Genomic DNA, 27,262 nt, shown 5'->3' on the forward strand with positions numbered 1-27,262 from the left:
AAGGTTCAAGATCAGGTGTACCTTCAGCTTTCTGTTGGTGTCAAACAACTCTTCGAAGGCAAACTCCAGCTCCCTCTGCCACCTGCTCCTGTCACCGTGCCAGCGCAGGGACACGGGTGACGTGGCTCCCCTTCTGAGGGGAGAGCCAAGCGGCCACAGCTGTTCTAGGTCTTTCGCTTTTCCCTGGGGACCCTGATCCAGACAGTTGTTTTCCAGGCCTTGGATGGGAGAACGCGCCTCCTTTCCCGGCTGCCTCCTCCCGTCCCAGGCTCCTTCTCTCTCCCTTTTCTCCAGACGTTCCGGTCCCTCCACGGCAGCCAACAGCTTTTCCGTGTTCACCCCTCTGCTCACCTGCGGGTCAGCGGGACGGCGGCCACCACCGGTCTTTGTCGAAGGCGCTCGCTGCCCCTTATTCTTCTCTGGGGCGCAGCGGGGGCGACGGGTCAGGCCTGTGGCTTTGGTAGCCCCCTGCTTCTCCGTGCCCACCGCCTTCCTCTTGGTGCACTGGGGCCGCGGTCTCACTGGCTCCTCTGGGTGACTCCTCTCTGCTCTGTGCTTCTCCTCGGCCCCCTGCAGCCGGGCCGCTCCTCGCTGGGCAGGCCCCTCCAAGTCAGGTGGGTGCTCCCTGGCCTGTCCTCCCGCGACACCGAACAGATGCGCTAAACACGGCCTCTCCGGGCCTTGTGTTCGTGGGCTTGGGGACCCTGACTTCGGCCCCTCGGCCAGGCGCCGGGGCTGCTGGAGGTCTTGCCTTCTCTGCAGAGCGAGGTCTCCTCTCTCGCGGGCTTGGAGCAATCTGTGCTTCCGCCTTCCGCCTCAAAAGCGGGGCTTCGTGGTTGGGGCCGGAACACGGCTGAGCGGTTCTGCCTGTGTTTCTTCTCATGTCGGCGGCCTCCGCGGACACGGCTTCGGAGGGAGGGTGGTGGGGGCCAAGGCGCCAGGGGCTGAGGACACGCAAGGATGGAAGACACACGCGGCGGCCCGGAACGCTCTGAGGAGAGCGAGCCCCTGGAGACAAGGCACACGGAGCTCGGAATGCGGGACGAGCCCTACGACATGTCCCTCCGGATCACTTTGGCCCACACCCCGCCCGCCAGGGCCCAGGCTCTGTTCCCAACTCGTCCTGCACACCTTTAACAAGATCCCGCAGGGCGACTGTTCCCGGTGGGGTGTGGGTCTGCTCTGCAGGGGACACGCGGCAATGTCTGGACACATGCTTTGCTGTCACGACATGCCAGCGTCTGGTATGTGGAGGCCTGGGACGCTGCTCCCCATCCCGCGCTGCCCCGGGACGGTCCCCACGACGAACGCTGGTTCAGCCCCACACGTCAGCAGTGCCGAGGTAGAGACCCCCACCCCGGGAGACGCATCGGGACTCAGGCAGGGGCGGAACGGGGCGAGGGTCTGGTCTCTGCAGGGGGAGCTGCTTGTAAATGGCAGGGGGAAAGGGAGGAGGACGACGAGGAGGCTGCTAGGCAGGATGTGTGTGCACGTGTGCAAGGGTGTGCGTGTGCAGGCACGTTTGGCACCAGAATCCAGGGCAAACCAATCAGAGAGGGGGTTAAGCTTCTCTCCTCAGGATTCGCAGCTCTTCGCTCGTGGGATTATCAGAGGGGGACGCTCCGGCCTCAGGAAGGGACCCGGGCTCTGCCCGCCTTCCCAGAAAAGGAGGGGCGTTTACACCAAAAAGGTGTGGAGTCACATCTGTGGCCCCCTGCAGCTGACACCAAGATGAGCCAGGCTGGTGAGCTAAAGGAGCCCCTCCCCGGACAGCTGCAGGCTGTGCCGAGCGCCCCTCCACCACCCCTCCCTGCTCTCACTTCTGTGGGCTGAGCAAGGCCAGCCCAGAGGCATGGTGGGAGTCGGAACACAGCACGCGTCCGTGGAACAGCCGACCGTCGCTGTGCGGGGCCCCCTTCCAGCACCTTACCCGTTTTGGCTCATCTTTGGCTCATCTTCCTTCTGATAACCCCGCAAGGTAAGCAGCTATCAGCACCCCTGGTTCACAGGTGGGGAAACAGAGGCAGGGACCGATTAAGAAACTTAGCCCAGATCACACAGCCGGCAAGTGGCAGAGACAGGCCTGTGCTGTGCACGGGGACCACCGTGCCTTTGACCAACCGCCGGCCGCCGGCTCTGGGTAGATCTGATCACGCGGTTATATACTTCCAGTAGGGGTCAGAGTTACGCTCAGCCACTGTGCCCACCACCGCTATGAGCAAGAGGAGGGGGAGAGAAGAGAAAGCTGGGGCATCAAACACACTGATGGAGGTTTGGTAAAGGGGCCACGGCAACTCAACGGGGCCAAGAGCAGTTTGGGTGTTTTTTTCCCCCGATGAATCGTGCTGGGACAGCCACGTGCAAACACCAGAAATACAGACCCCCTATCTCGCCACAGACAAAATCATACACCGTATATAAAAATTAACTCAGGGGGCACCTGGGTCGCTCAGTCGGTTGAGCGTCCGACTTCAGCTCAGGTCATGATCTCACGGTTCATGAAGTCGAGCCCCACGTCGGGCTCGGTGCTGACAGCTCGGAGCCCGGAGCCGGCTTCGGATTCTGTGTCTCCCTCTCTCTCTGTCCCTCCCCCACTCACGCTCTGTCTCTCTCTCCTTCAGAAATAAATAAATGTTAAAAAAAAAAAAAAAAAAAAACCACACCGACCATTGTGTCAGTTTGGGAAAAAAAATTAACTCAGAATGGATCGCAGACCTTAACGTAAGGTCTAAAACCACGGCTGTTCAGAAAGAAACGTGGGTACATCTTCACGACCTTGGGTTAGGTAAAGATGTCTCTGATACAACCCCAAAAACACAACCAATCAAAGAAACTGATAAAATGCCATCGACACTCAAGACATTTCCCTGCCACGAGACATCGTTAGTAAGTGAGAACACAAGGGATAGACTGGCAGGAAATACCTGTGAGTCACGTATCCAACAAAAAAGGCTTGAATCCAGATTATGTAAACCACTCAAAATGCAGGAAGACAAACAATCCCATTTTTATAAATTTTTTTTTAATGTTTATTTTTGAGACAGAGAGAAACAGAGCATGAACGGGGGAGGGTCAGAGAGAGGGAGACACAGAATCTGAAACAGGCTCCAGGCTCTGAGCAGTCAGCACAGAGCCCAACGCGGGGCTCGAACTCACGGACCGCGAGATCATGACCTGAGCCGAAGTCGGCCGCCTAACCGACTGAGCCACCCAGGCACCCCACAATCCCATTTTTAAACGGGCACACACACACACAACATCAAACCAGACCCTTCCGTAAGGGAGAGGCACACCGCTAATAAGGCACGAGACGCTCAGCACGGACGGTCCTCGGGGGAACGCACACTGAAGCCACAGCAAGGTCCCATCCACACCCGCCGGGCGTGAATTACGGCCATAATTAAAAAGACGGACAATAACAAGTGTTGGTGAGGACGGGGAGGAAGCAGAAGCCTCACACACTGCCGGCGGGAACGCAAGATGGTGCGGCTGCTTCGGGAAGGAGTTTGGCCGATTTTTAAAAGGCAAACCCAGATCTGTCAGGTGACCCGGCAGTCGTGTGGCCAAGAGAAAGGAAAGCACGTGACCCAAGACACGACCTTCCCGGGGGAAGTGGGGAGCTTGGGTCTGAGTCTCAGATGCCCAACACTGAACTTTTCCCAACCCGGGAATGGCCACGGTGGTGTCCAAACGGGGAGAGAGGTCTGGAGAGCTGTGGCTGTCCCCTCGTCTGCCTTGGAAGATACCCGCGGGGAGGGGGGAGAGTGTACCCCGAGATCCGGCGGTCCACTGGCTCCCCCTCTGCTCACTGGCCCCGGTCAGTAGTCTGGACACGACTCTCCCACTCTGGAGTGCACCCCACCACTCCATCACCCTGAGCCAGGCCCCCGGAGGCGGATACCCCAAAGCCGCTGAGCTGGCTTTCCTGGAGACACACAAATGGATGAAACGGAAAAATCTGGGGACAAAGACGTCTTGGGGACAAAGCCCAGAACTGATAACCAGCAGATGCCCCCCTCGCTGTCCGTCCACGTCCCCGGCTCCTGCGTGCTGACACTCCAAGCCCGACCCCGCTCGCTCACTTAAGCCCAGAGTGTTCTCAGCGTCCTGGGGTTCTCCCTCCGGTCTCCTAAGCCTGCTCCCCCAGAGCTGGACGGCTGCCCGCCCCATGCCGGCTGCCTGCCGCCCCTCGGGGAAACCACAGCCCCGGTCCCTACACAAGCCCGGCTCAGAGCAGCAGACGGAAGGAAGGTGGTCACCGACCGGCCTCTAGTGCCAAGCGGACACTGGGCCCATTCTCTCTCTCACCCTCTGCGGCCCCAGCGCGGCGGCCGCCCCCAGGCAGTCGCTCAGACAGCCTTCCGATAGAGACAGGCCCCTGCCAGGCAGCTGGGGGGACCCCGTCTGCGGGAGGCGGGGAAGCGCCAGGCCCACAGCAGACTCCGGGGCACCCCGCGCCCGTGAACAGGAAGGACAACAGTGCCACAATTAGAGGCCGGGAGGTGCCCAGACCAGGGGCTCCGACGGCAGGCAGGACGGAGGGTCTCGGGTCCGTGGCTCCCTCCGGTGTACAGGACGCATAACGCCACGGGGCTACGAAGCGGGGACACAGTAGAAGCCGACCACCCCTCCCACGTGGTCTCACCATGAGGAGCTCTATTCCTACCCCACTTTTGGATGGGGAAACCGAGACTCAGAGACGTTAAGTAACTTGTCTGAGGCCACACAGCTCAGAGGCAGTACAGCAGGGATTCGAATCTGAGCAGGCAGACCCCTGATCTGAGACACCTACCCTGCAGCTGAGGGGGGTCAGATCACCCGGGGGCGCCTGGGGGGCTCAGGTGGTTAAGCGTCAGACTCTTGCTTTAGGCTCAGGTCATGATCTCCTGATTCGCGGGTTTGAGCCCCGTGTCGGGCTCTGTGCGGGCAGCGCGGAGCCTGCTTGGGATTCTCTCTCTCCCTCTCTCTCTGCCCCTCCCCTGCTTGTTCTGTCTCTCTCTGTCAAAATAAATAAATCAATCAACTGGAAGCAAAATTAAGAACTTACCACCTGACACCTGTCCTCTCGGGATTCTGAGGCGCCCAGCTTCCGTGCTAAGCGGGCGGCGGCGGGGGGGGGGGGGTCCACAGTGTTTTCCGGGTGCTTTTCTCTGAGGTCATCGAATGAACCACCCTCCCCTTTCCCATTCGAGTATTTTACTTGAACATCGAAAGGCAAGATCTAGCCCAGTGCTTCCTGAATCTCGCGGAGAGTCAGATTTTGATCCGGAAGGTCTGAGGTGAGGCTGGGGGCTCCGATTTCTGAGGAGCCCCCAGGGGAAGGGATACTCTGGTCCGGGGACCATACTTTGAGAAGGGCGGCCCTAGTAGGTGGCTCTAGCCAGTATCAGGGCCTTGATCTGCCTCCTCCCCAGCCCCCTCCCCACCTGAGCCCCTCCGGAAAGACCCCTAATCAGGCTCTCTGTGCCCCACCCCTGCCCTGACCCCGGCCACTCCTCCTCCGTCCTCGGCCACCATTCTAGCCCAGCTGGTGGTCGGGCTGTGACATCTTCTCACCCACACCAGCAGGTCTCCAGGTGCAGCCCACAGCCCACCTGCACCCCCGTCCCCTGCACTGCCGGTGAAAATGCAGATTCCGGGGCCCTGCTGCCCGCAGATCCCATCCCAGCCTCTGCAGGGAGGGGCCCAGAGCACGGCCGGCTCACCAGGCAATCACCAGCTCCCAGACAATACCCACCAGGGTCCACAGTCCCCGGCCTGCGGGCCGGAGACCCTGCTGGCAGTGTGTGATCTGGCTCCCCGCCGTTCCCAAATGCCCCCCTCCCACCATCCGGGTCCAGCGCCCCGGATGCACAATTTCTTGTTCCACCAACAGACACCTCCTCAGCCCTACCCACGTCTCCCAAGCCAGGTCCGGTGGCCCCTGGGCTCTGTAGCAACTAGAGAGACACTCCTGCCCTCTCCAAAGGCCTGCAGGCTCAGTGCCTGGGTCACAGGGTTTAGCACCTTTTCTTTGAAACACACAAAAATAGACACAGAAAGGCTCCCGTTAGCTGGTGCGGCCAGAGAGGGAGAACATCTCCATATAATTAAGGCTTACCCTCTCAGAGGCAAAGTTCATCATTTCTGTCCTCTGAGAGTACACAGAATAGATCAAACTTGACCTCTTCTGGAACGCTCCCGATTCTGTTTTGGACAGTAACATAAAGATTCCCTTAAAGGCTTTTAAAATGCATAGGACTAGGGGAACCTGGGTGGCTCAGTCAGTTAAGCGTCCGACGTCAGCTCAGGTCATGATCTCACAGTTCACGAGTTTGAGCCCCACGTCGGGCTCTGTGCTGACACAGCTCAGAGCTTGGAGCCTGCTTCGGATTCTGCGTCTCCCTCTGGCTCTGCCCTTCCCCTGCTCGTGCTCTGTCTCTCTCTCTCTCTCAAAATTAAATAAACATTAAAAAAAATAAATAAGAAAGAAATTAAAATGCAGAAAACTAAAAAAATAACGAAAAGAAAGAAAAAGACACGTGTAGGGTAAGGTTCCTCTATACTAAGTGACCTCCCCGAATACAATCTGGGTTTTATAGGTTGACATTTTTCTCTTTAATATTTATTTTTGAGAGAGAGAGAGAGACAGACAGAGCATGAGTGGGGAGGGGCAGAGAGAGAGGGAGACACAGAATCTGAAGCGGGCTCCAGGCTCCGAGCTGTCAGCCCAGAGCCCGACGCGGGGCTCGAACCCACGAACCGTGAGATCATGACCTGAGCCCAAGTCGGACGCCCAACCGACTGAGCCACCCAGACGCCCCTCTACGTTGACTCTTTATAGCTGCCTATGTCCTCCTCCCTGGTTGTGAGACAGACAGAGAGTGACAGCCAGCGCCCTATCCTCCAACAGCTCCCAACTCCTGTGGCCTGCCACCCACACAAGGGAGCTTGTTAAACTGTGCCCGAAGAATAAACAGAGTCTGCAGTACGGGGCACCGCTCTTCTGTGAGTCAAGTTCACGAGTGTGTGAGTCTAGCCGTCCCAAGTCCAGCTGCACGGAGAGCCAGCCTGCAATTCCCCGCGGGGACACAGAAAGCCAGCAGCAGCGTTAGAAGGCACACCTCCAGCTCAGAAGATTTTTAAGAGGCTTGAACACCCGACCAAACCTGACAACACTCGATGGGTCGGGAAGACGTTTACAACCCACACGTGGGCCCCCCCAGCCCCGGCTGCACAAGCGCAAAGCAGGAGCGGCTCGGCAGGGACGCGCGTGATCTTTACCTGTGGCGACAGAGAGGCCTCGGACAAGCAGGGCGACGGTCCGGCCCGGCGCTGCCCCGGTCGGACCCCAGCCGGGCGTGGAGGGGACGCGCAGAGGAGCTGGGGGGCACGTGGAAGAGGCGCGCCCACACCCGGGGAGCCCACCCTGCTGCCACCCCACGGGATGGAGCGAGGCAGCCCGGCTCACGGGAAGGCTCGGTGAACGTCCAAGCACCGCAGAGACGTCAAAGCAGACGATGCAACCCACGTGCACGGAGCCGACAGACGTGTGTCGAAATAACCTTAAGGGGGCAAGAGGTGTCAACAGCCAGCATGTCTGCTTAGCATCGGGGGCAAAGCTTCATAAAGCGTAACTAATGAAATGCTTCGGAATTAACCTAATTAAGAAATATATACACGTGGTTTCCCCTGGGTGGCTCAGTCGGTTGAGCGACCGACTTCAGCTCAGGTCACGATCTCGCGGTTTGTGGGTTCGAGCCCCATGTCGGGCTCTGGGCTGACAGCTCGGAGCCTGGAGCCCGCTTCGGATTCTGTGTCTCTGCCCCTCCCCTGCTCATGCTCTGTCTGTCTCTCTCTCTCTCAAAAAAAAATAAACAGGGGCGCCTGGGTGGCTCCATCAGTGAAGTGTTCGACTTCGGCTCAGGCATGATCTCATGGCTCATGAGTTTGAGCCCTGCATCGGGCTGTGTGCTGACAGCTCAAAGCCTGGAGCCTGCTTGGGATTCTGTGTCTCCTTCTCTCTCTGCCCCTTCCCCTGCTTGTGCTCTGTCTCTGTCTCTCAAAAGATAAAGGTTAAAATTAAAAAAAAAAAAAAAGAAAGAAACATTAAAAGAAAGAGAAATATACGTAAATGAGAACTACAAGTTCACTAAGGAGAAAATCTGAATACTAGAGAGATGGGTCTTCCCAGAAAGGATTCACAAAAAAACTAGAGAGTTCCACAAGGTGGGGGGGGGGGGGGGGGGGAGGGGCTGTAGCCTCTCTTCAGGAGGAGAATGAAAAACCTGTCCGTGGAAGAAAAATCCTAAGGAACCAAGAGTGTCTGGAGAGGAGCTTGAAGGAGATGGAGAAGTCTAGAACAGCACGATGTGGTGGTGACGAGTATGAACTGTGTGACCCAGCACAGGTTTCTTAACTCTGGGTGCCTCAGTCTGCTCCTCTGTGAAATAGTGGTAACAGCAGCACCCATCTGCACAGATGCTGGCATTCATCACCAGGAAACACCCAAATGCTTGGCAAGCTACTTGGGGAAGAGGGTGGTACTTACTGTGTGTGTCTCCAGATGACTGAGCGAGACCAGCAACACATTACAGGGAGGTGGAAACTGGCCAGGTGGAAAGGAGCACTTGCTAAATGGCTGTCTTGAAATCCTGGGGGTGCCTTGTAGGTAGTGAGACACCCATCACTGGAGGCATCCAAGCCAAGCCCGGATGAAACAAACCTCAGAGACATTTTAAACTCCATTTCTCTGAGCTCTAGCCTCTAACAATACAACCACTGGGCTGCCCAGAGCCTTGGGGTTTGCCCACTTCCTGACTCTCAGCCAAGTTTCCGAGTGGTGGTTCTTAAAGTCAGCTGGGCTTCTGGACCAGCCGAATCAGAACCACTGGGAGCAGGGGGAGTCATGGTAGAAGAAGAATCCTGGCCAAGTCCCACAGGAGAGTTTTGCACCCACATCCTAGGGTGGGGCTTATAAATCTGTACACCCCCCCGACCAGCTTCAGAGACGGACACGAGGCACAGACTCTCCCAAACCCATGGGGGACATCAGGCTAGCCAAGGGGGCCGCTACGGCTGACCCAACCGGGGGCTTCCTTTCTAAACGTCCCTTGACTATGTCAATCATCGGGTTTCCCCGAAACCTCACACCCCCAGGTACCCAGTGCTGGTCAGGGGTCTCCCACGACTGACGGCTGTTCTTGCCGCACGATGACTTCTCCCCATTCCCTCAGACAGGGACCTCCGGCGCCAGCCCTGTCCCCAGCCACCACCACCCATCCGGCTGCATATGGAGAGCCCCGTTAGTGCAGGACTTTCAAATCCGCCTTCTAGGGGCACCTGGGGGGCTCAGTGGGTTCAACGTCCGACTTCGGCTCAGGTCATGATCTCGCGGCTCGTGGGTTCGAGCCCCGCGTCGGGCTCTGTGCCGACAGCTCGGAGCCTGGAGCCTGCTTCGGATTCTGGGCCTCCCTCTCTCTCTGCCCCTCCCCTGCTCACACTCTGCCTCTCTCTCTCTCAAAAAATGAATAAATATTAAAAAAAAAAAAAAGAAATTCAAATTAGCCTTCTGGACACGTGGCCTGGCGACCCTGACTGGCCCACTTCCCAAGGCCCTTGTAAGACCTCCCCCCACAAACAGCTGGGCCCACACGGAGCCCACCCCACGATGGATAAGGGGCGGGCACCACTGGAGCTTTGAACGGCCTGCACTGGGTTCTCCAGGGCGCACTGGCCGAGGGAGGCTGGACTCACAGCTCCCCACCTCCACCAGCAGCCCGGCGTCTGCCCCAGCCGGTGACCAGAGGCAGGCCGCTGCCGCGGGAACGACAGAGCTGCTGGCCTATGACATCAGAGCAGGGCTGAAGTCAGGGACGGTGACCAGCCAGCCAGAGGGCGAGCGCCTATGAGGACACCTGTTGGGAGGCTACCAATCACGAAGATTTGCTTCAAGCGGCTGGCATGACGGGCAGACAGACAGCACACACACAGGCACATCGTGAAGGTCGGGGCGCGGGTGCCCTTTTGGGGTTTAAGGAGGGGCCCGGCAGCACATGCTGGTGAGGAGGGCCAGGGGGTCGCTCTTCTGAGCTGTCCCGAGTCAAAGTCGGGGATCCCCAAGATGCTGCCGCCCCCCCCCCCCCCCCTCGGAGAGCCTCTGTCCCCACTCAGGTCGGGGACCTACAGAACGCCGCTGCTGAGCAGAGCTAACCAGACGAGGAGGGGAAGGGCTCCTGGCCCTGGCCCCCTGTGGTCACCCACCCACCCAAAATAAGAAACCAGACATGCCTGACCTCGTTTCTAGGGCGGGGGGCACCCTCCGCCAATCTGACAGTCAAGAAATTTAGTTTGGAGAACATGACTTTGGCCTTAAGAAGTCAAAGCAACTGATTCGGGGGCTTGGTTTCTTCCTTTTTTTTTTTTTTTTTTTTTTTTAATCGTTTATGTTTGAGGAAGAGAGAGAAAGAGAGAGCACAAGCAGGGGAGGGGCAGAGAGAGAGACACACACAGAATCCGACGCAGGCTCCAGGTTCCGAGCTGTCAGCATAGAGCCCGACGCGGGGCTCGAACTCACGAACCGTGAGATCATGACCTGAGCCGAAGGTGGACGCTTAACGGATTGAGCCACCCAGGCGCCCCGGGGTTTGGTTTCTTGAGAGGAGAAAGTTACTAGCGGGAACTTGGCTGAATCGTGGGAATCTTGGGGACAAAAGCCTTTGTCCGGGGCCGGAACCTCCCACCGAAGTTCTCAACCACAGTCTGCCCCCTCCACCCCCTTTTTGTTGGGGTCCCTCTTCCTGGTCCTGCGGGTACAGGGAGTTCTACTTCTGCTGCAGTGAATACCCCTCCAGCCCCCCAGCCCCTTCAGCATGGTCTTCTGTACCCGCCTCCAGCAAGGGACAAGCTCGGGGTGGGGGTCGGGGGTGGAATAAACACGGCTTCCAAATGTTACAGCTTAGGGGGCCCCTGACGGCCTTCCAGAACGTCCCGGTATGGCCACCACCGTCGAAGACATTTCTCCCGAGCCCCGGTCCTCCTAACACCACCTCAGCAACAGCTCCCCTGCTCTGCGTTGACCTGCCCTGCTCGACGGCATTTCCTCTCTGGGCCCACCACCGGCGTAGGACCAGCCGGCTCAAGCCCAGGCCCGTACCGCTGCGCTCCGCGGTTCGACCCGCACCTTCGCGAACCTGAGCTTCAAAAACGACACGTGTCATTCACACGCAACATAGAAAAATTAGGAACCGCACGCTTGTAAGAGAACGTCTCATTTCCCACCCCCATCTGAACACGCCGCGTTAAAAAAACAAAAATCGTACACCCTTTGGTCCCGCAGAGCATCAGAAGCTGTGATTTATTTAACTGCTCCCCTGCTGCTGTGTATGTAGGTGTTTCTAACGCTTCCCTAAGACAAACGAGACGGAAATGAATATCCTGACTGAACGCTGGCACGTGTGCCGAATTCCTTCCCTCAGAAAATGCCTAGATACAGGGCTGCCTGATGAGACGGGAGACTGATTTTTAAAGGCCCCGAGTGGCAAGGCCGAAATGCCCTTCCGAGCCTCTCAACTGCTCGGGTTAAGACAGAACCCTACAGTCAAGCCCTTCCAAGGACAGCAAGCCCCTCAGCCAGATGAACCAAGCCACGGGAAGTCCAAAGCTGTGACATCCGGTCCCATTTCTAGAGACGCGTGCCAGGACCAGGCTCCTTGCATTCCTGGCCTGAGCCCTCAGCTGCGTGACCTTGGGTGAGTCATCCAACCAGTCCCCGTCCAGACAGGAGAGGACAGCGGCCTCACCGAGGCCTCGTAACCAGGAAGGGACACGGGAGGCCCTTCTGTGCTGGGAAGGCCTCGACAGCTGGTATCTTCATCTAAGAGACGTACAATTGGGGGCGATGAGCCCTGGGTTTTCAATCCCTGCCTTCCAGAACTGGTGCACAAAAAGCCAAGGCCGCTATAGATTTGTTCCTTCCTTCTCCGTCCCGGAGCCACCTCGGATGAGGGGACAAGATGTACACAACTGGGCGGCCTGCATCCTGGCCCTGCTCTAGCACAACCCTCCCCCGCTCCTGAGATGCCAGGCTGGTCCTTTCCTCCCAGAGACTTAAAAATTGAAGGCTAAATGCTAGGAGAGCTGTAGACAGAAGCCCCCAGGAGAGCACTTGGGTATACACGTCCAACTAATAACCCTGTACCCAAAAAGCAGGGCGCCTTACGTGCCCCCAAAGCCAACCGGCCACAGGGGCCGCCACAATCCTCCTGAAACGCGCACTCTCCTCCGAACGGAACAGGACCCTCTCCACGGACCTGAAGCCCACAAGTGATGCCAAGTCCCCTCTCTCCCGGCCCCTGACAAATGGAGCGCCAGCTCTCCAAAGCACCCTGGACTCCGGGCTGGGACTGCGGCCGGGACGCCCAGTGGCCTTGTGACCTGGGGAAAGGGTCAGGTAATCTTCCTCGGCGTGGCAGCACCCGGTGGTGATGTGAGCCCAGATCCCGCTGGTACGTGTCAACACGCAAGACACACGGCCCAAACGGTATCACTGCCCCCACACCTCTGCGTGCAACACACTCCTGGCTTTATTCTCACTCCTGTCCTTGCTTTCCGCTCTCTTGCACCTCACGGGACCTGGGGGAGGACACGGTGGCCTGGGGAGGGTCAGCCAACGCGGCACGGTGAACTCTCAGTCACCGGGCGTGACCAGCCACAGAGGCGGAGCCGCAGACGGTCGAAGGCACAATCTCTCCTTGGCGCTACGATCTCGTGTGATCATCAAGCACACGGTCCTCCTGACACGTGGCCTCACCGTGAGTCCACCCTCGAGCCCCGAAGTCCCCATCCGGACGGGGGGGAGGAAGGCAGCTGCCGCGAGCTGGCCCCAGGACAGCCCGGCTGGGCTTCAGCGGCCAGAGCTGGCCAGGAACGATGCAGGTTTATTTCCCGCGCCAGCTGCGGCCTCTCCCTAAAGAGCTCCGGGACGGAGCATCGTGCTGGGTCTCAGAATCCTGGGTGCAGCGGGGGGACCGACGACCGTCAAGGCCCCCCTCCCCCTGCACCGCACTCTTTCGCAGAGCCTTACTCGGCGTCTACGAGGGCACGGCCTCCAGAAGTTCAATCCTGCTCGTACAGAAGAGGAAATGGAGACTCAGACGGGCACAGGGGTTGGGATTCGGAACCACTTCTGGCTGGCCTTTCTCCCAGTACCTTCTACTTTGTCTTCTTTCTCTAACATGTCGGTCCGCTTTCTCATCCCGCCCTTGGTGAAGAATCAGCAGTTGAAATGCTTTCTAACCAGCGCCTTCGATGACAGTGACAGGGGTGAGGGCAAAGCCCGGTGCTGCGGTCTCGTGCCTCACCGGCTCTGTGAAGGTGCCCCCAGCCCCTCATGGGGCTGCCAGGAAGGCCCAACCAACATCTCCAGGGTATAGACCAGAAAGGGACAAGTAAAGCCTCACCCCAAGCCAGGTCCTGTCCCCAAGGACACACCGATGTGATCTCGGGGTCTCTCTGCCCATGGAACGTTCCACGGCAGAAAGCCGGGGTTTTGCCCTGCAGCTCATCTCTGCCACTGTGCTCGCCGGCTTGAGCCCAGAAGGGGGAGGGGGGGTGGATTCTCCGTATCTTTGAGGTCAGTTCGGGGAGTGACACCCCACAGGCCAACAGGGGAGAGGGGAGCCAGCACCAGAAAGCCCACACGTGCAGCCGGCCCTCACGACGGCCCAGGGCTCGGCTTGGGTCCGGCCGGGGCCCAACGGCCCCCGACCGGGCTCTGTGTGCCACACTGCCCACCGCTCGGCTCTGCTGCCCGGCTCAGAAGCCGCTGTGGGCCTCGAACTCCTGGCGCACGGGGCTGCAGCCCAGGACACCGGGTTAGAACAGCAGGCTCCAGTGGTGGGAGGAGGCTGAAGGCCACCCCACGCCTCCCGCTAAGAAACCGCAAAGGGAACCCAGCTCAGGGTCCCCTGGCCCTTGTGAAATCAGCCAGCGGTGACGGCCGCTCACCCCCGCGAATGTACTAAAAACCAGACTCCTGGGGCGCCTGGGTGGCGCAGTCGGTTAAGCGTCCGACTTCAGCCAGGTCACGATCTCGCGCTCCGTGAGTTCGAGCCCCGCGTCAGGCTCTGGGCTGATGGCTCGGAGCCTGGAGCCTGCTTCCGATTCTGTGTCTCCCTCTCTCTCTGCCCCTCCCCCGTTCATGCTCTGTCTCTCTCTGTCCCAAAAATAAATAAACGTTGAAAAAAAAATTTAAAAAAAATAAAAAAAAAAAAAATAAAAACCAGACTCCTACACCTGGAACAGATGAACAGCCATACGGGAACCGCACCTCAGTAAAGCCGATGGAACTCACGGCCCGTCTCCGAGGCGGGTAAAGCATGACGGGTGTTCTGAGGGGCCACGAACCCTTCAGTGTGCCCGCTTCTCGGGGGACCCAAGGCAAAGTCAGGCGGCTCTGGGGCGGCACGTGTCCCCAGGCTCAGCGCCCTCACCCGATCACGTGGGGGCCTCTCCTCCGCCTCTCCCCTCCTGAGGAAACCTCACTCTGTCCTTACATTTCCTTTTCCTCTTTTTTAATGTTTATTTTTGAGAGAGAGAGAGAGAGAGAGAGAGAGAGAGAGAGAGACAGAGTGCAAGCAGGGGAGGGGCAGAGAGCAAGGGAGACACAGAATCCGAAGCAGGCTCCAGGCTCCCAGCTGTCAACACAGGGCCCTATGCAGGGCTCGAACCCACAGACTGTGAGATCATGACCTGAGCCGAAGTCGGACGCTTCACCGACTCAGCCACCCAGGCGCCCCGGGGGAGAGAATGTTTAAAATGCGAAACCAGGGGTGCTGGGTGGCTGAGTTGGTTAAGAGTCTGACCCATGATTTCGGCTCACGTCATGATCTCACGATTCACAGGGTCCGAGCCCAGCTCTGTGCTGACGGCGTGGAGCCTGTTTGGGCTTAGTCTCCCTCTCTCTCTGTCTCTCCCCTGCTCACTCTCTCTCTCTCTCTCTCGAAATAAATGAAAATAAACCTAAAAAAATAAAAATGGGGGAAAGGAAGGAAACATAAGACAAAAAGAGAGAGGGAGACACACCGTAAGAGACTCTTAAATACAGAGAACAAACTGAGGGCTGCTGGAGGGGAGTTGGGTGGGGGGGAGGGGCTAAATGGGGGATGGGCATTAAGGGGGGGGCACCTGTTGGGATGGGCACCGGATGCTGTATGTAAGTGATGAATCCCTGATTTCTACTCCTGAAGCCAGTATTACACAACAGTTTAACTAACTTGGATTTAAATAAAATTTAAAAACTAATAAACAAAATAAGATAAAATTAAAGAATAAAATAAATAAAACTAAATAAATAAAATAAAATAAATTTGAAAGCACTCAGTGCAACTGGGCTTTTAAAATAAACACGTCCTGGGGCGCCTGGGTGGCTTAGTCAGTTAAACGTCCGACTTCGGCTCAGGGTCATAGTCTCACAGTCCATGAGTTCCAGCCCCGCGGCAGGCTCTGTGCTGACAGCTCGGAGCCTGGAGCCTGCTTCGGATTCTGTGTCTCCCTCTCTCTCTGCCCCTCCCCTGCTCCTGCTCTGTCTCTCTCTGTCTCAAAAATAAATAAAAACATTTACAAAAAACACTTAAAATAAATACGTCCTAAAGATTCTTCTAGGTCACAAACGTGAATCCAGAACACCGCTGAAAATGACAGCTGAATATTTTGCTGTCAGGATAGAGCTTCATTTATTTGCTCATCTGCAGTCGATGGGCTATAACCTCTGAGCGAGAGGTCTCTCACCCTCCACCCTCCACCCTCCCGCCCCAGCCAAGCTCTCGTGGCTCAGAATCCCGAAGGTCGGGCTCCTCTATTAACACCTCCTGTCTTCTCCGCTACCTGCCCGCTGCACGACCCCGAGCAAGTGACCTCATCAGCCGTGCCTCACCGTGACCTTCTATAGAAGGGGATAACAACTGAACGGGCAGGGCTAACACCAGGAACACGCGGACATACCTCCAAGCACTCGGCACTTACTAGCAACAGCTGTTATTGTCACGGTCCCCGTCCTGTGCCCTTCCCAAACTTAGGATGATTTCCTGCCTGGCTGCCCGCAGGCGGCCCGGGAACCCGGCCTGTGTCTCCCCAGCTCCCTTCCCTGTGCGATCGATCACCACGGCCTCTGCTCTGTTCGGTGGGGGTGGTGCGCACAGCACAGGGTCTCACGTGGAGACAGCGAACACCCCCCCCCCCAAAACACACACACACCAGAACCCCCTGTGAGCAGCGTCCTAAGCATTTTACCTCTGCTTGTTCTTGTGATCCTCGCCCACAACCCTAGCAAGTAAGTAATTTGCCATCTGTTTGGAGCTGGAGAAACTGAGGCAGAGGGCACCGGCCCAGGACCTCACCCCTCTGGACGCCGGCATGGGGCTGCACGGCGGCCTCCCTAACAGGCTTGTTATAAAAGCCAGCTCCCTCGTTTCCTGCTGACTCGACTTCCCCTCTGTGTTCTACTCCCCCTTCCCTCCTGGGCCCCCCCCGCCCACCCCGATTTTCCACCATCTGCTGAGCCACGGCCAGAGGCTTTCCCGTGTAGACCCAGGCTCTGTATCCCAGCAGAACTAAACGGGGAGGGTAGCCCTGAGCACGTGAGGGGATACCTGGTCTCTGGGCACTGAGGGCAAACTCCAGAGACGAGCCCCCACGAGCCCTTCCCGCCCCTTCCCTCCCCACCAGGCCCACCAGTTGCTACACCTGCCTTCTGTCTCCCGAGACCTCCCCCACTGCAGGCACGGGCTCCTGGAGAACTGCAGGCCCCTTAAAATCGGGGCGCCTGGGTGGCTCAGTCCATTAAGCGTCCAACTTCGGCTCAGGTCATGATCTCACGGTTTGTGAGTTCGAGCCCCACATCGGGCTCTGCGCTGACAGCTCGGAGCCTGGAGCCTGCTTCCGGTTCTGTGTCTCCCTGTCTCTCTGCCCCTCCCCTGCTCCTGCTCTGTCTCTGTCTCAAAAATACATAAAACATTAAAAAAAAAATCGCTCTCCTCCCCGCAGCTTTGTGCCCCTCCCCCACCCTGGCATCTAACAGTTGGGGGGGGGGGGCGCACAAAATCCTGCAGTGGGTCCCATCGCCGGGACTCCAGACTCCACTGCCGCACCCGGGCTCAGAGCTGCCCGCATTTCGGTTCCAGTGACACTTCTCCCCACGTTCTCCACTCTCCCCTACGGGCCATACAATGGCTGTTTCCACGGTAGCGAACCGGCTCTTGGAGGTCACACAGCCCTCTGAGAATCTGGTGGAAGCCACCGCCCCTGCCTCGGAAAATCCGGGCACGCACACACATACGCGTGCGCACACACAGACACACGGCTTTGCTTGTGGTTTCAGGGCTCAAGACCCGTGTCCCCCGCCCCCCCCCCCCCCCCCCCGCCACCACCCCCTAGTCTATCTTTGGATAGATGTCCCTACGGCCCAGGATAGGACCCTTCCTTAGAAAGACTCCACCTCGATGTGATTCTTAGAGTAAACGCTTGTGCAGTCCGCCTTGCTGGGGTCTCCAGAAGCCTAACCTGGGGTACTATTCAGACACAGCGGATCCAATTTTGTCAGCTGCAAAACACGATGCCTCTGGGTCCTGTGCACTTTTCCCTGGAGCCGCACGTCCACACAACGACGGAGGCACCGAAGGATTCCAGCCAGTTCAGGCCTCAAGGGGCCGGGGGAGTGGGTCCTGGGGGCTCCCAGGTCTGGATGGGGGAGTCAACTTCATCCTACCTGCCCTCTGAGACACAGGTGCTCCTGACCATCCCTCCGTCTGGAAGTCCCCCTTCCCCGCCTCCCTCAGCCACCTCTGCTCCCAAACTCTAGGCATCTCATCTACCTGCTTAACCCCTGGCCGGACACCCCCACGGCCCTCTGTCTCCACACCTGCTCAGACCCTTTAGCACCAAGACAGAAGTCTGGCCAAGCAGCCTCAAGACCTATCTACCCATTTAAAGTTATGTACAAGTACTGCTGTCAATGCCTATACTAAAGATCTAGAACATTCTTTTTTTTTTTTTTTTTTTTTTTGAGAGAGAGAGAGAGAGAGAGAATGAGCGGGTGAGGGGCAGAGAGAGAGGATCCCAAGCTGTCAATCCTGCACTGACTGTGTAGAGCCTGACACGGGGCTTGAACTCACAAGCCGGGAGATGATGACCCGAGCCGAAATCCAGAGCCAGATACCTCACTGACTGAGCCACCCAGGAGCCCCGAGAACATTCTTTTCTCAAACCAAAAGTGTCCTGAGTAGCCCACACTGGAGACAACTGCTCTGTGCAAACATTGGCAGGTACCAGAATCACCTGGACAGTCTTATAAGTACCAATGCCCATGAGGGGCCTGGGTGGCTCAGTCAGTTAAGCATCTGGCTCCTGATTTTGGCTCAGGTCATGATCTCACGGTTGGAGAGACCAAGCGTTACACGGGGATCTGTGCCGACAGTGTGGAGCCTGCCTGGGATTCGCTCTCTCCCTCCCTCTCTGCCCCTCTCCCAGGTGCACACTCCAAATAAAAAATACCAGTGCCCATGCCCCGAGCCACAAGGCTCCAATTCGGGACCAGTTCAGACATCTGCCTTCTAGCCAACTCCCGGGGCCACCCCTGCTGTCATCCACAGGCGCACATCCTCAAAGGCTTGCCTTGGGGCCCTGGGAAGGGACACATTGCACGTGATACACCACGGAGGGGTCATCTGGCCCCTCGCCCCCCTGCTCTGCACCTGGAACTCTCTCTCACCGTTCCCCGGGTGGGTGGTCCCTTTGCTCGGCACACCCCCACGCTGCCGCCACGGATGATGCACCTAACCACGTCTGGGTGCATGGTCCCCCAGCCCTGTCCTCAGATTCAGGGCTCACACTCTCCCACCTTGGCTCCTCAGCTCTGCTTTTCTCTTTCCAGGAAAACCAGCCTAGTCATGGGGCCACCTGTCCTTGGTCCCTTGTGCGCGTGCTTGCGGAAGGGTGAGGGAGCGTCTGGCGCAGGGGAGAAGCACTGGCCCCGCCCACCACGCTGTTCTTTCTTCTCTGGTCTCCTCCAGGCCCTTCTCTCTCCTGCTGCATTTCCCAGGGTCCTCCGGGTAGATCTCTTAGCCACTTGGGAATCTGAGGGGTTCACCCACACCTGCAGGCCTCGGGCCTCGGGTCAGTGGCTCTGCATCTGGCCTAGGGTGGCTGCACGCCCTCCCTCCCCGCCAACCCCATAAGCCTGGGAAGGGGTCCACATCCTTGTTCTCAATGCGCTCAAATGCCACCACTGGACCTGGACCGTGCGCCCGGCACGGGGGTCTGCCCGGCGGCCCAGCTGAGACAGCACAGAAGAGAGGCAGGGGCCCAGCCCACCTGCCGCTCACAGACCACAGGCCCCAACCGCAAATTCCCGAGGAGGACCGAGCGGGTCCCGGCTGCAGGCTGACACCAAGTCCTCAGCCCACAGGCAGGGGCCACGGTGTGGGGAGAGCTCCCTCCACCCACCGGCCACGCCCGGCACCACCTGCACGCGTGTGTCTAGGATACATCTCCGCCCTCTGTCTCCCAACCCCGGGAAATGCCAGCAGCCCAGGTTCCAGGGACTCCCTGGGGAGAATGCATCCTTCCAGGGACACTGTCCAAACCCGGGCCCAGGGGCTCCAGTCCCCTCCGTGGCCCCCCTCCCTTCAAAACCTGCTACTTCCAGATCCTAAAAATGCATTCCCCTCTCACACAGGTACTTGATTTATCATTTACCCAAAGCACCTGGAGTGTGGCCATCAGGGTTGGGGACTGCGGGGCTCTGCCCACCCTGACACACCCAGCACTCCCACACCACCTGGCACTGGTGTCCGGAGGTCCCCTCCTAAGGCGGGGGACAATGCCTCCCGTGGGGCGGAGCCGGCCACGCCATAACGGCTTGTTGAAACACAGCCCGCCGTGAAAGGGTATACACAACACCAAGCGGGCAAGCACTCTATAGGAGTCGCCAACGGCAGTTTTAAAGAGCCACCCCCACCCGGCCCCCGTGCACTTAGGGCCTGATTCAACTCACTGGAGTCTTATCTGCCCTGGTCTTCCCGGACACGTGCATCCAGTGAAGACACGGCCATTTCCGAATGCTCGCTGTGTGTTTTCTGCAGGTGGCCACGGTCTGGCCCGCCCGGCCCGGCAACCGGCAAGCGACCTTGGTGGTGGGCCTTTCTCCGCTCTGCCAGAGATCGCCAGGGGGTTTGCCGAGAGCAGGGTCTGGAGATGGGAGCACCCTGAGAAAGACGCCATCGTGGGCCACTCTTCTGGAGCCACGTGGCCTTGGGTGCTGCCACCCAAGCCAGAAGTGAGATTTTCTTTGCCAGATCCAGGGAGCTCCTGGATTGACCCAGGACTCCCAAACTGGCCAAGTCTCTCAGCTGGCTCAGTGTCTGGAGGCTCCCTCCGTGGTGGTACTGCTTGAAAAAAAGGCCCAAAGCTGGTCTGTGGCCAGGTGCCGGGGGCTGGGGGCTGGGCAGGCTCGCGGTAGACGGCCACGGACTCCATTAGGTGGTAGGAGACGGGCCAGCAGCACATGGGAGCAGGGCTGAGACAGGAAACGTTTCCCGTTTGTCCTCATTTGCCTGGAAAGGATGGGGAACAAGGCCTTCCAGGAGGGACCCAGGTCTTACCTACTGCTCCCTTCATCGTAAATTTCACAACCTCATCATGAGCTCCTTTTCCTGAGCACAGTTCCGGTCCTACAAGCTCCCAGAAATCCTTACACAGGCAGGCAGACAGAGATCGGACTATTTCTTAAGCCAACTGCCTCTCGTAGACACCAAGCCAGTTAACGAGCCTGCGTCCAGCCGACAATTAAAGGAGCCAGCACAGCACATTCAAGGTCAGCGTTTAGTAACCCCAGTGTGTGTGAGGCCATCACCCTTCACGGGCCCCTGGGTCGCGGCCACAGCCGGCCGTGGTGGCACGGAATCACCTGTGGCGCTTTTAAAACCACAAGAGCTGAGGTCCAGGCCCGGCCCTCTGTATTTACAAAGGGACCCAGCCTTGAGTGGTCTCTAAAAGAGTCCCAGGCAACTCGGTTCTGGGCCAGAGCGGGGAATACAAGCAGGACTTAAAAGAGAAGCAGACACAGAAGGGCCACGGCCTTCACCGTGAGGTTTACTCCACGGCCACCCTGGGGTGCCTCGGCTCTGTATCCCAAGGAGATCGAACACAGAGGGGCCGACCGGGGCAGCCGGTGTGTGACGAGCTTCCCCCTAAAATTCAGGTCCACCCAGAAACCTGCGTACGTGACCTTATTTGGAAATAGGGTCTCTGCAGATGTGATCACGTTAAGATGATGTCATGCTGGATTCAAGTGGGCCCGAAACTCAGTGATCGGGGTCTTTCTAAGGAGAGAGAGATTTGGACAGACGCGCACACAGACGGACCCACGTAAAGACAGAGCGCAGGCTGGAGGGACGCGTCCACAAGCTAAGGAGCACCAGCAGCCAGACCAAGCTGCGAGAGAGACCTAGAGCGAATTCCCCCTCGGGGCCCCCGGAAGGAGCCAATCCTACCCACACCTTGATCTGGGGCTTTGGGCCCCTACACTGTGAGAGAAGCAATTCCTGTTGTTTTAAGCACCCCCCCTTCACCCCCCAGTTTCTGGTGATTCGCTACAGCAGCCACGGGACTCTAACGAACTGGGCGTCGCAATGCAAGTCTGGCGTCGGTACCCCGACCGGCCTCCGAGCTGAGACGGGGTTAAAAGTCTAGGATCTCCAATGCTTCTGATTTGGAGAATTGGGACACAAATGCCAGGAGATCCAGGCGGAAGAGAGAGGAACCACAAAGCAAGAAGCCCCTCGACCCCGACCCTTTGCTGTCTCAGCTTACTGGGCCAGGACGCGGCCAGGAATTCTCCCTTCGGGGCCAAAGAGTGTGAGGTGGTCTCCAGGGCCAGCCCCTTCCTGCTTGGTGCCTGTGAACCAAGCCCAAGCACCTTGCAAGACTCGGTTCCTTCTGGGCCTTGGGACCATCCTGCCCCATGGCCTGATGGTCAGAAGTATGGCCTCGCTCTTAGCAAAGGGGCCTGGCCAGGCCGGGACTCCCAGCAGACACCCCAGAAGGAGGCCGATGTGCATCGCCCTCAAATCCTGCTGAGCACCAAACCCAAATCGGGGAGCCGACCTTACCTCCCTCCAACTCGGGTTTTACGGAAAACTAGTCCGTAAGCATGGACCACGTCCCACGCCCAGGTGGCCACAGCCATGTGAGGCCCACAGATAAGAACCCACGAACACTTCCTGGGCTGGCAACAGCTCAGAGGGCCAGCTGGGGTGTGGCCAGCAGCCATGGGGGTGGGGGTGGGGGGATGAGAAGGGCATGGCTGACAACAGAAGAAACCCAGAGACCCTGGCTCTGCATCTGCACAGGTGAGGGTGGCCAGCCCCACCACATGTGGCCTGGCAACCGGATGCTTGGCTGGCTGAGACTCAGGAGCAGAACATAAACCTGTTGAAAAGCCTGGGGGTGGTGGTGGGGGGGGGGCAGGATAGGGGGCTGCAGTGGCCCACCTGCTGGGCATCTGTCCTTCCGGCTCAACTGAACTTGGCCCAGGAGAACCTGGCTGACCCTCACCAGGGCAGTTGGAGGCCTGCATGGAAACCTCTGGGGCCCAGCTGGTTCCTCCCATTTCTGCTGGCTTCTCCCCACTTGTCCCAGCCCCTGCGTGGATCACACCTAGTATCTGGCTTCTCCTCCCTCCCTTGCCTGCTCCCACCACTGGAGGGGGGGGGGGTAAGGAGTCCTGGGGGTAACAGATATTTTCTTGAGGATTCTAAACAGCCACACAACCCCACTTGCCCCACACAGCCTCGTTCTTGTGCATGTCCTGAAAAAGCACTCACCGGGTGCAAACCACTCAAGGACCCTCCTCCCTCTCCCCCGACGGCCCTGGGTTGGGTGCCCCCTGGGCAGGGTGCAGATTAAGGAGCTGCCTTTGGGGCTCTAGCTGCCTCTCGGGGCTGCCCCTCTGAGCACAGGGAAGCCGGCCAGAGGAGGGAAGCTTCCACTCTGCCCCAGTTTAATCCTGCGAACCCCCAAACGGGGCTGGAGGGAGGGGCCCAGGCAGAGAAGCCCTTTGGCACTCAGCTCCAGGCCACAGAAGGCCAGCTCCATGTTATCCGTGCAAGTTTCTCCCGGGGTCCCCAGGCCTCCAGCCCCCCGGCGCCGGAACTCTCCCCGTCCCACGCTGTGTCCCCCCACTCTCCCCGCCCCCCGCGCTGGCATCCCAGGGCCCTCCGCCTGCCAAAACCCGATCCGTTCCCTGGCTCCCTTCTCTGGGGCTGGAGCTGCAGCGGAATTTCGGTGGAATTTTGAGGTTGAGAAGCATCTCGGCAGAGAAGCAAAGAAAGGGAGACGGAAGGGGGTGGAAAAAAAAGTGCGATTTTGGCGTCCACTTGCAGGATTCGAGAAGGCCCGAGGGCCAGGGTCCGGGGCGTGGGCCCCTCGGCCAGCTGCGGGCGGGCGGGGCGCCCGCGGACCCTCGGGGAGGCGGGCACCGGGCCGGGGCGGGGTCGCCGTCCTTACCTACGTCTGCATTGCAAAACGCCTGTTGCGGGTGCACCGGGGAGCAGCTGCAGGCGTCGGCCCGGCGCAGCAGCGTCCCCAGCAGCAGCAGCAGGCCCAGCGCGAGCCGCAGGCTGCGGGCCGCGGAGCCCATGGCGGGCGGGGGCGCGGGGCGCGGGGCGCGGGGCTCGGCCGCCTCCGCCGGCTCTGCGAGCGCTGGCCTCTGGGCGCGCCGGGGCCGCGCGGGGCTCGCTGCGCTCCGCGGGCGCGCCCTCCGCACCTGGCCCGCGCTCGCCCGCGCAAACTTTCCCGGGTCTTTGTCGCGGGCCGGAGAGGGGGGCGCGCGGGGCGTGGGGCGCGGCTCACGCGGCGGCGAGGAGACGGGTGGGGGCGGCGAGGCGGGCGGGCGGGCGGGCGAGCGAGCGAGCGCGCGACCCGGCGCCGGCGGCTTCCACTGCCTTCTATGGATGCGTGCGCTGCGGGCGCGGGCCGAGCCGGCCTTTTATTGCGCTCCGGGGTGAGCCGGCTCCGCCCCCCGGTGGCGGGCGGCCAATGCGGCTCCGGCAGCTCTGGGCCGCCCCCTCCCCGCGCGCCTCCCGCGCCTCCCCGCCCTCCCCCAAACTCGGCTTTGTTGTGCCCAGACCGGCGGACACGTCTGGCCCCCACCCCCGCCCGCAGCTGCGCACCTGGCCCCCGGCCGCGCCCCGCAGCCCCCCTCCCCCCGGCGCCCCCCGAGATCGCCCGAGGTTGGGGTGGCAGCCGCGGGGCGGGCAGCGCCCACGGGGCCCTGACTCAGCACTTGGGACTCGCAGCCCACCCCTCCACGGCACCAGGCGCCCGCCGACTGCCCCTTCCCCTCCGGCTTGGAGGCGTACGCTGCCTGATTCCCTTCCACCCCTGGGGTCCCTCGGCTAGGGACGGAGCCAAAGGGATGTGTGCGCTTCAGAGCAGGGGTCATTCCCCGCCGCCCCCTGCCCATGCCCCCCCCTTGGTAGGTGGCCTCAGGAAGCTTCGTGAAGATTCCTGTCTCAAATGCAGGTCTTAGAATTTTAAGTGCGGTTGACCAGTTCACATGGAGGGGGAGGGGGAGTGGTTACTATGAACAAAACAGGATTTTATATAAACTGGCCATATTTTTGACCAGCCAACAAGAGCCAGTGGGGGGTGGGCCTTGGAGTTCAGGACGCAGTAGGATTGGATGGAGAGCGTTTGCTGGGCTCTGCTCACAGTTTCCTCCCTTAGCCCACAAATGTGGGGCTGAAGGACTTTTCCCAAAACAGTTCTGTGTTCCAGGAAAGGCCGGGATCTTGGAGGCGCAGATGGCATGCAAACTGTGGCCACCAGGGTCCCCGTGTACCTGTCTGTCACCGAGGCTGCCCCCCAGCCCCTCTGCGGTTGGTGGTGGTGTTATACACAGGACCTCCCTCCTGCCCGCAGGGCGTGTGTTATCTAGGAGGGCTGTAAGTGCAGGAAAAGGGCACAGTTAAGGAGTAATTGCTCATGCAACTGTGTGATGCTGACTTTCAATAGGAAACTGGAAAATACTGGAAGACTGGGGGAAAATGGTTTCTCTCTGTTTGTGTGCGCTTTGCAGCACACAACTGGGAGCAAAGATAAATAGGCAGAGTGGTTATTTTTAGCACCCTGACAAACCCAAAGTCACTTTTCCAGCTTTTGTTCGCATAAAATAGAATTGTGTCGTTTTGAGATGGTGTCCGATCTCTAGTCGTGAATTCAGAAAACTGTAACATTTCCCCCCCCCCATCCTTTCATTGTGACAGGCACAACCAAAATGCTGCTGAAATTTGCAGAATCCAAAATCGATTTGTCAGTTTATGAAACAGACAACCTAGGGGCGCCCTGTCTTTTAGGCAAGACGTACACCTGAGCAGTCAGGTATAGGTGAGGGTGATGAGGATCCCAGAGGTAGGTTCGATGGCCGTGTAAGAGGGGAGTGGGGCCACACCAGCTGCCCCAGGGTGGAAATAAGAGACCTGGACTTCCTTCCTCCCTTCCATCCACAGTGCTCACTGGAGCATCTACAGAGGGACACTGTCCTGGGAGCAGGGCATTCAGAAACCCACAGAACAGGCAAAAGTCCCATGGGCAGTGGGTGCAAAGACCCCTGAGCCAGTGAGGGAGGGGGAAGTGAGGGAAAAGGGGCCAGCTAGGACCCATTTGCTGTCAGAGGGGCTGGGAGGGGAGGGGACGCACCTTTTATTTTGAGTTTGGAGCTTTTGGAGGGTTTTTAGCAGATGGGCAGCGCAGGTACCTCTCTGAAAGGTTGGAGTGGGGGCAGAGGGCACCAGCAGGTCTCAGACTCAGCAGCCCAGCTGCCTCGCGGTCCCACCACGCCCTCCGCACCCGCAGAACGGTGATTGAACCCCCTTCCTAAAGGATTGCTCTGAATGGCTGACCTGGTCTCTAAAATCTGGTGCATGTGCTGGCTGCTACTGAGAGCCACCCCACATCGAATGACTCTCATGCGGGCCCAGCAGCCGCCCCACCCCCCGACCCCCATCTCCACCTCACCGGCTCCAGCCATCTGACTGCCGCCTGAGTGCCTCTCTGTTCCTCTTTGCAGCCTTGGCCCGCCTTCCAGGTGCTGTCTTCCAACTCAGGAAACTGAGGCCTCAGATGAGGAAGGTACTGAGGATAGGAGGACATTAGAACCTGGCTGCTGATGTCAACAGAGTGATCTTTCACACGCCCCATCGCAAGAGCGCTCGCTCTGCTACGTGCCAGGCGAGGCTGCGCTCTGACCACGCCCCCAAGAAGGAGGACAGGGTCTGCATGGCCCACATCCATGCAGAGTGGGGAGGGAGGAGGCCCCGGGCCGCCGGTAGCTCCCTCTGTCACCTTTGCTCCTACCCAGCCTCCTCTACGTTGATATTGGGGGAGTGGGCCAGTAGGGGAGCCACGCAGGAGACCTTGGCCCATTCCCCCCGGGATCCATTCTGATTTCACCTTCTGGCCTTGGGCTCGTATCTGCCCCCAGAGCCTGACTCTGGGCTGAGTCTTAGGACAGACAGGGGGAAGCGGACCTGCCGGGCCAGCCGGGGAGGGGGGACTTCCGGGACCCTCAGACCACACTCGTGGGCCCACCACCGTCTACCAGAAACTCACAGCTTGCCCCTGCCTCCCTCACCAAGAGCCGCTGCCTGTCCTACCCGTGTCGGGGCACACCCAGCAAACGTGTCCCGGGCTTGGCCTGACAGAGTAAACACTGTCGGGAGCCAGGAGGAAATGCCAATGGCTCCTCCCTCCTGCTCCTGTCAGGTAAACAGAGTCAGAGTGACCTCACGGGCCCCGGGCAGCAGGCCCGGGAGAGCCAGGCTCTGTCCACCCAGCACTGGGAGAGCCCTGGGAATGCGTCTTCTCCGTAGACTCACTCTCTCAGTTTGGAGGAGATCTCCTGCCTCCTGAGCATGGAGTGTTCTCTCCCGAGAGGCAGCTGGAGCGGAGCTGAAGCCTCCACCTCCTTCCAGCAGGTTCCAGAGAGCCAGACGCTCCGTGTAACTTACAGGCATGACGGTTGGCCCCACATGCCCAGGAGGCTAGATACAGAACAGCGGCGATGTCTCGGGCAGCTCCTGGGTCGGGGGGGTGGGGGGGGGCTTGTCCGTACACCTGACCGTCTGGGAGGTTTCTGTGGTTGTGTGACAGGTGGCCCCCAGAGAGGGATCAGGGTCACGACGGGCCCCTGTCCACTCTGGGCTTCTGACTCATGACCATAGAAGGC

The 27,262-nt window shown here is 59.2% G+C and overlaps 1 protein-coding gene across 1 annotated transcript in view; it reads right to left on the bottom strand.

Moving 5' to 3' along the window:
• Nucleotides 1-23,969, bottom strand: part of TIMP2 (TIMP metallopeptidase inhibitor 2) — a 48,353-nt gene extending 24,384 nt beyond the window's left edge. The window contains exon 1 of the mRNA XM_047833711.1: nucleotides 23,542-23,969. Coding sequence (XP_047689667.1) covers nucleotides 23,542-23,674 — 133 coding nt within the window. The 5' untranslated portion in view covers nucleotides 23,675-23,969. The remainder of the gene's footprint in view (nucleotides 1-23,541) is intronic.
• Nucleotides 23,970-27,262: the final 3,293 nt, after the last annotated feature.

Source organism: Prionailurus viverrinus, chromosome E1, assembly GCF_022837055.1.
Source record: "Prionailurus viverrinus isolate Anna chromosome E1, UM_Priviv_1.0, whole genome shotgun sequence".
NCBI classification, from domain to species: Eukaryota; Metazoa; Chordata; class Mammalia; order Carnivora; family Felidae; genus Prionailurus; species Prionailurus viverrinus.